Source organism: Peromyscus leucopus, chromosome 4, assembly GCF_004664715.2.
Source record: "Peromyscus leucopus breed LL Stock chromosome 4, UCI_PerLeu_2.1, whole genome shotgun sequence".
NCBI classification, from domain to species: Eukaryota; Metazoa; Chordata; class Mammalia; order Rodentia; family Cricetidae; genus Peromyscus; species Peromyscus leucopus.
The window spans coordinates 146778886-146794561 of NC_051066.1; the positions used below are offsets into that span (position 1 = coordinate 146778886).

The 15676-nt window shown below is 45.1% G+C and overlaps 1 protein-coding gene across 7 annotated transcripts in view; it reads left to right on the top strand.

Annotated features, from left to right (window-relative positions):
- The window catches only part of Myt1 (myelin transcription factor 1), a 68496-nt gene that overhangs the window by 20670 nt on the left and 32150 nt on the right, over positions 1 to 15676 (top strand). For 4 of the 7 annotated variants that reach the window (XM_037205517.1, XM_037205519.1, XM_037205518.1 and 1 more), the window contains exons 3-7: positions 6679 to 6733; positions 7938 to 7968; positions 11522 to 11584; positions 12348 to 12595; positions 13720 to 14631. In XM_037205517.1, the coding sequence (XP_037061412.1) occupies positions 6679 to 6733; positions 7938 to 7968; positions 11522 to 11584; positions 12348 to 12595; positions 13720 to 14631 (1309 nt within the window). Of the gene's footprint in view, positions 1 to 5929; positions 5982 to 6678; positions 6734 to 7937; positions 11585 to 12347; positions 12596 to 13719; positions 14632 to 15676 lie in introns of all 7 variants that reach the window. The other 3 variants (XM_028885189.2, XM_028885190.2, XM_037205520.1) reach the window with 2 other exon arrangements.

Sequence of the window (15676 nt, forward strand, 5' to 3'; positions counted from 1 at the left end):
GTACTGGAAACTGAACCTAGGTCCTCTGCAAGAGTAATAAGTGCTGTTAACCACTGAGCCACCTCTCTAGTGTCCAGATGTCAACTTCCATTTTATTTTATTTTATTATTTTGTTCTATGTGTTTGAGTATTTTTCCTGCATGCATATTATATGTGCATCATGTGAATGCTTGGTACCATGGACCCCCTGCAACTGGAGTTACAGATAGTTGTAATCCACAGCTGCCATGTGGGTGCTGGGAATTAAATCTGGGTCCTCCAGAGGAGCAGCCAGTGCTCTTAACCACTAAACCATTTCTCCAGCCCCCAATGCTAACTTCTTATCTGACATGTTGAGGTTTTACCTTGAGTGTCTCAGCCAACACCTAGGCATGGCAGCCAGCATAGGGACAGCCCAGATATCAAAGACCATGCAGTTCAAGGCAGGATGGGAGCTGAGGGGGCTTGTATTTTACTATTAGAATACACTATCTTTCCTTTGTGTCTGGTGGTGGAAATGTACGTTTTAACATGTCTATTACAGTCACTTTGCTAAGTACTCCCACTCAGTTCAGTTTTGTTATCAGCATGTTGAAGATCCATATTAAATATGTATCTTTTCTCTATATTTAATTGTGACATTTTGTTTGTTCTGGATCTTTTATATTGTTGATGTCTTAAATATTATGGTAAAATATCATTTATCTCCATCACTGAATTTTTGACCTTTCCTGCTTTACCCTACCCTAGCCCAAAGGACTCCTCAAGTAGCACAGGAGTCAGATCATGTGACCATGAAAGTGGCCCGACCTAGGCTCTGAGCAAAGTATTTTCAGTGGTTTCTTGGTCAGAGTGGAGTAGGTCTCTAGTTTCCCCACAGCCCAGGCACAGCATGCTCGGAGGGTTTGAGCCTGCTATGAACTACATGTGACTGTTCAGAATGCAGGTGCTGGTAATGAGCTTGGGGACACTCAGGCCCTCTTAGTAGCACTAAAGCTTCATAACTGTATCATCTTTATGCCAATATCCTTACTTTGGACACATCTCTGTGAGTTCAAGGCCAGCCAGTTAGAACTACATAGTGAGTTCCAAGACAGCCATTACATGGTGAGATTCTGTCTCAAGAAGAAAGAAAGGAACAAAAAACTAAGATGAGGAATAGGGCAGGAGAGGAGGGAGGATGTGAAAGGATCGATGGCCCAGAACTGAGGAGACTAAGAGGGATAGCTGGGGCTAGTGACCTAAGATGGGATGTGAGTAAGATGAGGAGCCAACTGGGAAGACCAAGGAGTGGCCCACATAATAAGACCAGTGGTGTGCTCACCCTCCAAGTTCAGCATAGTTCAGGTAGTTGGATAGCTCAGGACCATGTAGGGCTGTCAGAGAAGGCCTGTGTTGGAATGTTAGTAGATACCATGTGTTGGTATTTTAGGCACAGATGGTGATCCTTGAATCACTTCTGGATCTGAGAACAAAACCTTTGGTCCCAAGGCACACACTACTTAGTGGACAACTAGAGTTATGGAACAAGGGTCTTTGGTAAGGACAATTTAAAAGAAGTACCTTCAGTGAGGGAGGTGACTCTCCTTTCTAGCTGTCTGACTTGATGTTGTTGAATTATGTCCTGGAGAGATACAAATTCTACTTAAAACTAGGTACCCTTGTAATCCCAGCACTTGGAAGGATAAAGTAGGATGGCCAATAGTTCAAGTCCAGCTTGAGCCATATAACAAGACTATGTCTCAAAGAAGAGACAAAGAAAGAAATTTCTTTTATGAAATTTGAAACAGATATGGCTGCTTTACTAGGTAGCCTAATAGGTGGTTATAATTTCTTATTTGGGGATTGGAGCGAGCCAGATTTCATGTTTAGAACTGTCAAAAGACACCCCTTCCTGAGGCATTTACTGAATAATGCCCCATGGGTGGTGAAATTTCTATACCACAGGAGATGGCTGGTATACTTATTGTAAGCAGACTGAATAATTGGTGGAAAGATTGTGAGGAGAGTGTCAGATACACAGTGGGATATCCCCCAAAGGGGAACAGAACTGTCACTGAAAGGAACCAGGAGTTACTATGATGACTCCCAGTGGGATACAGGGGCATGGGCACATAGTTTAGTCACAGAGATTCAGATAATACAAAGTAGAATATATAGAGGGCTTCTAAGGAACTTCTGCATTGTTCTGTGGCTATGAGCTGACCTGGAGGCTTAGAACTCATATACAAAAGGAAAGGTAAACATAATGGTGGACAGTAATGGGATCAGGACTCTGAGGGTCCCTATTAGAGTTTTATGAAGAAGAAAGTAAGGCTGGTGCTTGAAGGATGCTTATAAATTCTAAGTGGAGTGCCCCCTTCCCTGCCCTGGTGGTAGATCCAGACTTGAGCCTGCACAGGTTAACACTACTGTCAGGGAACAAGTCAGTATCCCTTTTGGCTGCCACAAGGAGAGCCAAAAACAAGGCAAACCATTGTATTTCATTTTACCCTCAATGGAGTGAATAAGATACTGTCAATGAGGAAGGATGTGGGATGGGCAATTTATGCTACCCTTTTACTCCAAATCTACTCCAGCCCCTTCTCTGGGCAGGGATGAAGCACACATTCTCTCCCAAGTTTCCAGAAGTATGTTGTACAAAAACCTTAGTCCTCTATTAGAACACTGTAATCCACATGATGGACTTAAAAATTGTCCTAAATCTATTCTAGTTTTTCAGCTTTTCTGGTTATTAGAACACTTTTTTTTTGAGATAGGGTCTCACTAAATAGCCTTGGCTGGCCTGGAACTTGCTATGTAGACCAGGCCAGCTTTGAACTCACAGAGATCTGTCTGCTTCTGCCTATCTTTAATTCTGTGTGTCACCACTCCTTGCTAGAGTACATTTTAAGTAAAATAAAACACTGAAGTATCTTCTCCAAGTCCAAGGCTAGAATGAATGGACCCATGGTGTCAAGAGGCCCAGAATCTCCTACCAAGTCTCTGCAGCTGTCTGCTCATCTCCCTCTGACATACCCCTCCTCCAACAGCACCAGCTTCCAAGGTAGTTTTGACTGCCCAGCATGCTCACTCTTTCCTCCATCTGCCCTTTGTGCATGATGTGTCCTGGGCAGCTCTCTGCAGGAGACAGTGAATGACCTCACAATTGTGAATGAGGGAGCTCTCTTCAGCACAAGATAGGGACATTTTGGGAGATGAGCTGGTTAAGAATAGTGAGATGTGGATGGTGGTCAGAGGGATGGCAGACATCTGACCATTGAGTTTGAGTTGGTTATTCAAAGGTGCTCTTGGCTTTTGGGACTAACTCAGCCTAATCCTGAGGTGTCTGTCCTGGACATTATTAGGTATTTACTTGTCAGCTCATTGTCCCTATCCCCACTCAGGCTCTCAGGGCTCAGCATCTCCCTCATCTTTGTGTTCACTCCTGAACAGCCTCACCACCTTCCTAGAATGACATGCAAACCTCCTAAGGCTGGATCACCTTCATCTAGGGTCAGGTTTCAGCATGTATTATGCCCTTGGATAGTTCTTGGCCATCAAAGCAGAAAGGCAAGATGTGGATAGTGAGCCCTTCATGCTGGAGGGTATTGGCAACTGGCCTCAGAGGTCAAGGTGAAGGTCAACAAAAAGTAACTAGCTTAGGGAATCCTTGGACTTCTAGAAAACTAAACTGTGATTATTATTTCCTCTTCCCTCCATTATTCTTTTTTTTTTTTTTTTTTTTTTTTTGAGACAGGGTCTCATTATATAGCCCTGGATGGCCTGGAAATGCTATATAGATCAGGCTGACCTTGAACTCACAGAGCTCTGCCTGCCTTTCCCTCTCCAGTGCTGGGATTAAAGGTGTGTGCCACCATGCCTGGCCCCAAGATTTCTTAAAGACCAGATATTTGTTGTTGTTTTGGCTGTGTTGAGTTCTGGGTTTATTGCTCAGACAACCAGAACAGAGCCAGGAATAATCTGCAGGTTTGGAGGCTGCTTGCTGCATTTGCTATTTTGGTACTTGACTTTGAAAAGGTTCAACATGGGGAGCTCAGTTTAGCAAGTGAGTATGAAAAAGGACTAGTCATTGTATTTAAAAAGAGCCCACATGACTGGTTTTTGCCTTTACTAAAGCAATACAGAACAGATCAAAGCAAAAATCACCCTCCAGTGAGACTGCTTTTAAGTATAGTACCAAGGAATCAAGTTTAGTGCCTGATGGTGACACAGTTCTCTCAGGCTAATGTAATAGCTATGGCTGCACACAATGTGTTTACATTTGGAATTTTTTTCTCTAATTTTCCTATATATGACAAAACTGGTAAAATGTCAGAACTAAAGATGTAGTCTATTAGCAGTATGAAATTGATGTAGAGAAACAGAGCAGATGTTGCTTGTGGGAAAAATCCCTAGTCTCACAGTGGAGCAAGATTATCTGTCTCAACAAAGGGAACCTTTTACCTTCAAGGCAAGAGGCCATTGAGTTATATATGGGTTGTGCAAAAACATGAGGTCCTGTTTGTGCTTCGAAGAAGTAAAAGGTTTTTAAAAAATAAAGCAAGGGAAAATGAGAAGCACCTCACTGCCTTTGCATCAGTGAGATGCCTCCATAGGCAGGGACCATCCCTATATGGAGCAGGCAGGAGGTCTTGGAGTCTGCTGCCAGGCCAAATAGTCAGTGAATCTGGGTAGTGCTGGGCACAGTGCTTCCCTGAGCATGCTAATGGGTATGCTATCTCAGGTAAGAGGTTTGTAGACACCTTCTATAGTGCTTTGTAAAGGAAAGCATATAAATTGCCCACACATTTTGCCAGATACCTCTACAGCAGCTACCACTGACAGTTTCAAAAAATGAGAGGAAAATTGCCCCTTGGCATTGAGTTCACAAGCCATCCAGATTCTGTAAACACGTTCTCATCATATTAAAGAGCCTGGGTTTCTCTCCTACAAGTTCAGGAGTTTCCCTCTTAAAATCAAAGCTATGCACACTGAAGAGAACTTCTTGTACATTGAATATTTGATGCAAGTAAATTGCTAAGAGAAGGTGCTCAGGACAATGAATGCCACAGCTGTTAGCTTCATCAATGGGAGCTCACAGTTTGCAAGCAATGCCCATTACACATCCCTGTAGCCCTCTCTATTCTTTGCCCCTTGAATAATTTATCCGCAGGAAATCCAAATTGCCAAGGCATACTTTAATCTAGCAGAATGCCTGCCAATTTCCTTGGGAAAACTGACACAAAAAGCTATAGATTACATTTCAGCTGAACACAGGCATGGGGCAATCAGATGCATTGTGTGCCTCGTCTCAGAAGGCGTTGTGCACAGGCTCAGTGCAATCGACATTTGAAGGCTCATAGATGTAATGTCGTCCCTTTGACACCTGCTCCTCTCTTTACTTTAAATGTGAGCAATTGGTCCACAGGGAGCCTCTGCTTTAAAAATAGAAATTATAGAAATTGTCTCTGTTCTATGGGAAGGCTATAATAAACACAGGCTTATAGTATTGTGCTCCACAGCCTAGAGCCGACAGGTTGCACAAATTACCCTGGTCTTAATTTTTCTTCTTCAACAAATTACATAAAACACTGTATGCTAGGCTACTTCATGGAAAAGTTCACTTGTGAATTTCATCTGCCAACTGAGGAATTTTGTTTTCTCTCTTTTTAGTTGGTAAGGTAGCGGTTTGTCTCTTTCCATTCCCTTCCTTCTGCAATGTATCCCAATCGCTTGCTTCCCCCCTCTGCCAAAGCACTCACACAGAGCTTTGTTGTCCTGGTGGTATCTATGATCTAGGACAGATGTCGATTTGCCTCTTATCTTTCTTGACCATGGAGACAGGTAGTGAAGTCTGGACTGGCCACTCTTCTGCTAGGATACACACCTGCCCCTCCCAGCCTTGCTATCTATGAGAGGATTGTTTCCCAAATCACAGAGCTTGCCAGTATTTTATCTGTTCCTTCAGATTTGTCATGGTGACACAAGATGAGGATTCACCTGGGGACCCTCATCCTCAGGTATGCTCTATCTATGGCTGTCACCTTCATAGTGGCTCCTCCCTGGTTTTCTCAAAGGACCATATTGTGGGCAGCAGCCTTATAGAGGTTTCTCTATTCGAGTGAGAATTCTAATGGACTTGATAGTCCTTAGTAGGCCAGAGAATGTGTGGGCCAGTGTTGCTCAGGCTACCAGTTTCTACCCATATGACCCTATTATATTAGGAACATGAAAACCTGAGCCCAGTACGAAGGAAATGTCCATGGAAGTCAGGCCCTGGACTATGGACTATGTTAATCTGACCCAGTTCTATCTCTAGCAGTTGAATCTATGGTTAGCAATATGGTTAGTACCTGCCTGGCAAGGCAAGCAGTGGGTATTACTTCCTGTGCCAGAGTCCCTTGTATTATAAAATATCTATACACATGAGGCTGTGGCTTTTGTGGGCAGATAGGAACATGAAGTAGTATGGATGGAGCACTGTGAGGGACTAGGAAATATGGGTGAGATATCATTAAGTCTGATGGTCTCTACCCAGCAGAACCACCAACACTCTCCCAACTTGCTTCTTTTGGTCCCATTCTTGTCATTCACAGATAATCTTCTTATCATCATCAAAGTTTGAGTCAGAAAATGGCCAGATGTCCCTGATGGTTCTAGACATGGCAGGTGCTGGTCCTGGCTGCTTCTTAGCATTGTGGTTGTTTTTCTTTACAGATGAGCTTAGAAAGTGATGAAAAGCGAGCCCGCACACGGTCCAAGACCCTCCGAGGTGAGTGCCAACTCAGTCTGGCCTTGGTCCCCATCCTTGGCAGCCCTTCTGAAACTGTCGATATCATTGTACAACAGCTCTCCTCAGTAGTACAAATCCTACCATAAATGCTCAGCTTTCTGGTAGCCTTTGATCCACACTAGGCACCTGGGACTTTAGGGCTCTTCAGCTGTTCCTCAGTACAGTATTCAAGGGTCTCCTGAAGTCCTTTTCAGCTCATACAGGCTTGCCTCAGACAGAAATGTGGGGACAAGTACAGATTTACGGGAGTGGGGGTAACAGAGTTCAGTCAGGAGCCTGCTTAGTTTGGAAAGGAAAGGCCTCTGGTCTTTGGACAGTATCCTCCTTTTCCCCAGAGATCACTGTTATGCTATTGGGGATTTGAAAGCTGTTGGGTGAACTTGACAGTAGGTGGAGGGGAGGGCCTAGGACCTGTTCACTCTGTTAAGACTGAGCCTTGTCAGGTGGTAGTGGTGCACACCTTTTAATCCCAGCACTTGGGAGGCAGAGGCAGAGGCAGGTGGGTTCAAGGCCAGTTTGGTCTACAGAGCAAGTTCCAGGACATCCAGGGCTACACAGAGAAACCCTGTCTCGAAAAAAACTAAACCAAACCAACCAAACAACAACAACAACAACAAAAGAGGCTGAGACTTACCCATTTGGCCACCCCCCAACCTCACCTGGAACTTCTTGTTGATCCCAACAGGGTTACTTCACAGAGTATCCAGGAGCTTTGATATATAAGAGCTACCTATTCTGGTTGGACCCATGCACATCTTGTAGCTAATGCTCATCATTGTAACCAGCCATATCTCGTTGGTCCTGGTCTTTGTCCAACTTGATCTTGTAGTTAATATCTATCTCTAGAAACCGACATCTATCTGCAATTAAAGAAAGAGAACACCCTGGGCCCGAGGGTAGAGAGACTATCAGATCTTCTCTGAAAGTTTGTGTGTGTGTGTGTGTGTGTGTGTGTGTGTGTGTGTGTGTGTGTGTGTGTAGAGGTCCTAGAGCAAGCACTTTGCTGAGGGGGCAGCTCTTTCCACTGACCTCAGGGGATGTTCTTGTAGGTCAGCAAAGGGTGGGCATCTTGTCCTTGGAAAGATCTAAGTTGTTTCATTAGGTTTGTACTTTTAGGTAAACATGCTTCTAAAAATCTAAGTCTTATGTGTGTGTATTTCTCTTTCTCTCTTATCTTACCTAGGACCCTCAGAGACCACAGGTGCAGACCTCAGGTAAGAAAGTTTTTCTGTTTGCATGAGCATTGCTCACTACCTGCTGGCATGTAACGTTGGAGTTGTTATAAATTTCCCACAAACTCCTGTTTTCCCTGAGGAAACAGCTTTTCCTGTGACATATCTTGCTATCTGCATCCAATTGTGTTTTTCTTCAGCTCCAAATTGGCCCTGCCATAGGTGACCCTCACACTGTTCTCCACTAGAATTTAGACAATCACCATGGTCCTCAAAAACAGCAACAAGGTTCTTTTGGTGATTTTTGTAGACAGTACTATTCACTTGTATATCTACATGTTTGCTGTCCACAGAACCATGTGGAGATGATCTATAGTATGCATGGCTCACATTGGCTGACACACACAGGCTGTGGTGGGAGCATTCTTATTTTTTGAGACAGAGTCTCATTATGTAGTCCTGGATGATCTGAAGCTTGCTGTACAGACCAGGACGGTCTCAAACTTACAAAGACCTGCCTGCCTCTGCTTCCCAAGTGCTGTGATTAAAGGTGTGTGACACAATCTCTGGATATGGGAGTATTTATATCTTACTGGCACATATTCTTTTCCTTCTCAAGAGCCTGTTTACCAGGACAGCATAGCTCTAATCTGATAAGCAGACAAGACCTATGTTTGTGTAGGAGCTCACACTGTGGAATGTCAGAATAGAGACTGTGACTCACAAGGGTCTTGCTGTTATGGTTTGAGAGAAGAATATCATGTATGTACAAATCATGTAAGCCCATTTGAATGCAGCCCACTATGTGGGACTCTTCATAGATGGTGGATTTATGCCTCATTGGCTCAGAATTCCTCATCTTGCAGTACTCTTACACTTGGGCTATCCCATAGCTTAGGCAGAGTTCTTAGAAGGGCATTTGTTCTCTGGGAGGCTGAAGGATGGTTGTTAAAAGGTTATCTGAAGAACTTGGACTAGAGCAAGCAGGATCCAGTGAGGTCTCTTGGCCTTCTATAAATTTTCCTGTTTACTGAATTTAACACTAGTTCTTAGGAGAAGAAATAGATTTAATGCTTTTCCTTCAGCATCCTTGGAAGAACTGACATATACTCCAGTTTGTATTTTGGTAGAGTCCAACACCCATTACAGGATATCAGAGAGGTTCTGTTGAGGTAGGAGTTAAGGAAGGGCTGGGATCAGTATCTTAGAGACACATCAGTGGGCTGGTTAGGGTTGCCCTAAATGTACCTTACAGCTCAACCTTTCTTCATCTGGGATCCTTCTTCTTTGAGCCATAGCCAGCTCTTGCTCAGAGGACAGGTGAGTTCAAGACTCCTAACCCCCATGTTTGGGAAGGAATCAATCCCTTAAAAGGGGAGAAGTTAGAGCATGGTGCTCCAACCTGGGATTTAGATTGTCTCCAAAACTGGGTTCCTAGATGCCTGTGGTTTGTGTTTAGACCCTTTAGAGCTGCTTCTAAAATGCCTATTGAGAGGTGGCCATCAGCCAGCCCTCGGCTCTTCACCTGCTCCATCTCCTATGTCTCTGATCTTGGTTTTAGTTACATAGGCTCCAAGACCAGACTTGAGGATTCAAGGACTTTACTTTTGAGTGCTTATGAGCATACACAAGCATCTATGTCTGCTTGTGAACTCCTATGATTGCCTAAGAGCACACCTATGACTATATGAGCATACATGGGCACCAAGTGTCAGAGGAGGGATCACTTTGACTTTGGCTTTTCTCCTACTATGTAGAGGAGACTCAGGAGGCCTGGAGTCCTTATCAATCACTTACTTCTGTCCAACTCTAGGAGTTTGGAGGCATTAGTAGATGATAGTGCACATGAATCCTCAGTGTGATCTAAGCACTCACATGTGCTCATAGATGGTCAAAGATTCTTACATATTCTTATAAGGGGGCATTGATGCTAGTGCATACTCCTAGGTGCTCTTATGTCCTCACAGATTACTCTGGGAGGCTTAAGACTAATATCTGCTCCCATTACAATATCTGGAGGCCCTGGCTGGATCTCATGTCACTCTGCTTGATGTTTCCTGTTTCTATGTCTAAGGAGTTTCCAGTTTCTATCCAGATGGTCTTGCCAGCTTCATGTACTTGGGCTCAGAGCTGGGTGGGAAGGTACAGGCCCACATGACTGGGGATCTTTTCTGTACTTTTCTGAGTTAGGTACCAGAGTAACTTGGAGCAAGTGAAACAGGGACAGTGCCAGTGTCCTACAGGCCTACACAGCAGCTGTTGCCTAATTGTCCAATTAACTAAGTAAGTAATCGACTAGTTGGGACCTCAGCTTCAAATCCCAGCAACAAGGAATTGTTTGTGAAGTCTCAAAGCTAGTTCTTGAGAGAGTGAAAGCAAATGTGAGCTGGATTTTACAACAGGCTGGCCAGGGATAGCAATAATCCCCCATCTGGAAAATAAAATACCTTTTGCTTTTTCTTCCTGGAAACTATCAGGGGGTATCCATACAGAGGTGGGGTGGCCCCTTCCATAGGTCCTAAGAGCCACTCCCTTTCTGCCTTCCTGTGCAGACTTTGGTAAGATGTGCCATTTTTTAGGAGAACCAATACTGATCCCAGATAGGAACTGTGGTCCACAATGGCAATTCTGTTGGAAATGGGCTATTTGTCTCTACGTTGGAGCAGATTTAGTTCCCCAACAAGGGGCTGAGGTCTTATACACTCCCCCCCACAGCCTCATAGACCATCTTGCTGGTCTACAGTACCATGAATTAGTAGCAGCTTCTTGAACCGACAGAACTCTGAGCTATGGTGGAACCTTGCCTTTCATACCACATAGAGGTACTTGCCCCTATAGCTGTACTAACCTGAGTGGTCAGTGTTAGTGCTCATGTTTAGAAGTTTTTATTGGTTTTGTAATGTTGATAGCTAAAGGTGAGGAACTCCAGAAGGTCTCACTCCCATCCTCTCGTACTTATCATTTTGGAATGGCTGACTTTCTCAGTACAGCCAACAAGTTTTCTACCAAGCAGGATAGGCATCTCTTAGTGCATTAGCCCCCTGGTTTCCTTTCCTATGTGGAAGCAGAGACCCTCACCAGGCAGGGAGTACTAGAGCAGGGTCACTCCTATGTGCTGTGGTTCTGGCTTGGGCCACACTCTCCTTCTTGATTGGCAGCCCTAGTCCTGTTTCGTAGAAAGGGAGTACAAACTATAGGCCTGGATGCCGAGGCATCACAGCACCAGTGATGAACATGAAGAAGTCCAATTTCTGTGCTCTGGACTTGGGCCAGACAAGCCATGAGTCCCTTTTAGAGAGGGGTACTTGCATCCCAAGTCCCCTGAAAGCCTGGTGGAAGCTGATAGAATGTCTGCTGTGGGAAAATGAACCCATCCAGTAGATGCCTTAATCTTATATGTACAGATCTTTAATTAGACACATTCATAAAGTTGTAACTAGTTATTAATTTTTTAAATGAGCTGAGTTATTTCACTAATTTTTAGCAAATTGCCAGTGTCCACCTTGAGATGAGTCATTCAGAGAGCCTTTCTTGCTCTTCAGGGTGAGACCCAGGTTTCAAAATCTAAGGTGATCTCTCCTGCTTTTCCCTCCAGCTGTCCTACCCCAGGATGTACTGGTTCAGGACATGTGCGGGGCAAGTACTCCAGACATCGAAGGTAAGAGTTCTGCCAGTAGCCTCAAAGGCTCCCTGGAAGGAGGCTTGGGGTTCTCTTTCCAGATCTGGGTTCTTTTGTGGATTAAAAACTTCCTGTTTTGTCTGTGACTGCTGAGGCCAGGCTGACCTGAACCCTTCTAAACCCTAGTGTCCCCCCACTGATCTGTATTCCTGTGGTGCCTTCACTGAGGTGAGCCTGGCCAGGAGTGTGCCATAGGGTGGAAGAGTACCTGTTCTTGGCACCTTTGTTTTTCCAGAGAGACTATTTCAGGACTTGGGTATATTTGTATGGCAGAGCTTAAAGCAGGCCTTGTGCACATGAGAGAGAGAGAGTGTAAGCTACAGCTGCCACTGTAGTCATTCCCTGTGGTCAGCTAGATTTTCCAGGGGACATTCCTGGGTGGGTATAGGTGTGGAAGTCTGAAGGTAGAGAAGGAAATGGCCAGTATTGGAGGAAATGGGCTGAGATAAGCTTGGGGGTACATGTGGGACAGTGGTTTGGTCTAAGGAATGGCTTAGAGAGTAGAAGTCTAGGCCATTGGGGTCTGAGTCCTCATTCCATTTGTGGACTTGGTTCACTGTAATGCAATTTAAAACACAATCAGGGACCTTTAAATGTGTGTAATTAGATGTAAAAAATTAAATGCATTATCACTTGAGGCTTCCATCTGAGAATGGCTATAGAAGGAAGGACCCTTAGAAAGTCTTCCTGGGTGTCTCAGGGATCTGGCCTGGCTCTTGGCATCACCCATCTTCCCTTTCAGCTTACAGAGTTGCCCTCTGGCCAAGAAGAGAAAACTGGAGGATGCTGAGGCTGAGCACCTGGTATCCAAGAGGAAGTCACACCCTCTGAGGCTGGCTCTGGATGAAGGCTACCGAATGGACAGTGATGGCAGTGAGGATGCTGAGGTGAAGGACGCCTCTGTTTCGGATGAATCAGAAGGACCCCTGGAGGAGGCTGAGGCTGAGATGTCAGGACAGGAGGAGATTCATCACCCCCAGCCAGCTGAAGGTACTATGTTGCTCTTTCTCTTTTGAATAAAGGCTGCTTAGTGTGGCACTGAGAATTGCAGCCTGTAAGGGGGGGTAGGGGGAGCTCAACTCAGTGCAGAAAGCTGTCTTGAGAACAAGGAATGTCTTGTCCTGACATGTGCAGCTTCCTGGAAAAGGGAACTGCCCAGGATGAGGGTGTGGGTGTGGGGCACTGTAGTGTGTGTGAACACTGTGAGCATGGGAGAGATGAGAAGGTGGATCTGGCACTCCCATGCACTCTCAAAAGTTTGATTCTAAGGCATGTCTCCATGTGTGTGAGAAATAAAGACAGATAATGCATGCCGTGTCTTTGTCCATGAGAGGCTCTTAGACAGAGCCCACCCTGCCTGGCCCCTGAGAATTAACTGGGCAGGTACTGAGGAAATACTTCAAATTAGACCTCTGACGGTGGGCTGAAGGTTGGGCTCTTTGAAGCCAAGAAAGGAAAGAAGGTAGCTGAGGGTCCTGTGTGTTCCCAAGCTAATGGAATCAGCTGACTTTGAGCCATTTAGATAGAGTTTTACCGTATTTTTGAAGAAATCTATGCTGAGCCCTCATTGGTTTCCTTTTGGGGACTTGAGTGCATGGCCCATGGAATCAAATGAGTTTGTGTTCCAGTTTAAAAAGAGACCCCCAACTCACTTGCTTCTTAGGATACTATATGGCAGGGCTGGCTCTTATTATTGCTAAGAATACTGGTTCATGAGTTCCACGAGACCAGCATGTAGTGAGAAGATCTGTTACTATATTTAAAAGATTTAATTTCATTTCCTTTAAAAATGTGTGATTTTTCAATTATAAAATGACTTTTCACCTGATTTTTCTCTTTAAGTTCTGTTAAATAAAATGAAGATCTATCTGATTTGAGAAAATAAATGCTGGAAGAGAAACATGAATTGAAAAATATCAAAGTAATCTTAAGCTGAAATTGATTCCCCATGGTTTTTGGATCCAGGCAGAAGGCTGACAGGATGGCTTACACTTCATTTCCATGTTTTCTGGGCTACAGTGTTGAGGGTGAATGGCTACTGTTGGGAGCAGAGATCTGGAAATATTCCTCCAATGCTCTCTTCTAGCCCTCATGATGTTTCTTGTTTTATGCAGGAAAAAATCTCATCAAACCCCATTTTGGATCCACCTCCACAAGCAGCCCTTCTGGCTTCTCCAAGGGCAGCTACAGCAGCTACCAGGGAATCATTGCAACTTCCCTTCTAAATCTGGGCCAAATTGCTGAAGAGACTCTTGTGCAGGAGGACTCAGTCCCAGTAGCTAAGTTGGGCCCCACTGTTGTTCATCAGCTTCAGGATGAGGCTGCAAGGGGGGCCACCAATGATGAAGGTGAAAAGGACCTCTTTATACAGCCAGAGGATGTGGAGGAGGTCATTGAAGTCACCAGTGAACGTTCCCAGGAGCCATGCCCCCAGTCTCTGGAGGATATGGTTAGTGAAGAGTCAAGCAAGCAGAAAGGTGTTCTAGGTCATGAAGAGGAGGGAGAGGATGATGAGGATGAAGATGAAGAAGAGGAGGAGGAAGAGGAGGAAGGAGAGGAGGTAGAGGAGGAAGAGGAAGAGGAAGAAGAGGAGGAAGAAGAGGAGGAAGAGGACGAGGACGAAGAGGAGGAAGAGGAGGACGAGGGGGAAGCAACTCCAAATGTGATCTTTGGGGAAGACACCTCCCATACCTCTGCCCAGAAAGCTTCCCCTGAGTTCCGAGGCCCAGAGCTATCCAGTCCCAAGCCTGAGTATTCAGTCATTGTGGAGGTCCGTTCTGATGATGACAAGGATGAAGACTCACACTCCCAGAAGTCAGCGGTCACCGATGAATCAGAGATGTATGACATGATGACCCGTGGGAATCTGGGCCTTCTGGAGCAGGCCATCGCCTTGAAGGCTGAGCAGGTGCGGGCTGTCTGTGAGCCAGGATGCCTGCCTGCTGAGCAGGGCCATCTAGGCCCAGGAGAGCCAGGGAAGGTGGCAAAGCCCCTGGACGTGGTGAGGAAGAGCTGCTACAGCAAAGGTAGGCTAAAGTGTCCTGCTCTGATCACCCACTCTGTCATCCCATTACCAGGGACATAACCCTTACTGAGGGTGAAGATGAAAACCAGGAGAAACATAGCTTGAGGCTCTTATAGGCTAGGGTGGGAGGAAAATAGAAAAGAATTCGAGGACAAATCACCTCAGAACTAGGGTCAAAGATTGAGGATATAGGCTCATACTGTTTCATGTAGTGTTATCTGGAGAGAAACATGAGCTGAGATGTATGAGAAGGGGTTAAAGTAGGAGAGAGAAAGGAAGGCAGGAGGACTGATAGCCTGACTACTGTGCCACTTAGCCATAATCCTGCCACCCTGATTGTCCAGTGACAGAACCTGACAATGTCTATTCTTAGATCTGACTTCCAGCTTCCAGCCTCTCCTTTATATCAATCCAGACCAAATCCCTTCCACTAGCCCAGCCTGACCACCCTCTCCTAAACATCAGCTACTCAGTGAAGCTAGGTGATTCTGCCCCTAAATCCAGACTTTAGAGAGAAATTCAAATACAATGCAGAGTTAGCAACAGGCTATGACCTCCAGAGGAGCAGGGGAGAGACGCCTCAAGTCAACTTGAAGGTCCCAGCTCCATGGAGACAATGCTCAGGATGATCAAATGTGGCCTCAAAAATAGCTTTCAAGGGTTAAAGTCATCAAGTGTCAGGTTCTGTCACTGGACAATCAGGGTTATAGCATGAACACCAGATTTGTAGGGCAGGATGGCCATGTGCTGCTTGCTATCTGCTTACCTCAAGGGCCTCCTGGGCCCAGAGCAGGTATATGGAGCTTCTATCCAGGAGTCAGCCTCACAATGCCAGAAGGCCAGGCCTTGAACAGGCCAACTTTGAGTTACCCTGGGTTTTCCTAGGCCTGATAGCTCTCTGGGAGGCACATTTGGCCTTTGTAAGAAAATTCTAAGAGTGAGAATTCAGCAGGAATTTGGTGGAGACATTCATAGGGACACACTTTCTGAGAATACTCATGCCTATGAGGTAAGATCAGAGGACAGATTGATTAGAAACATATTTT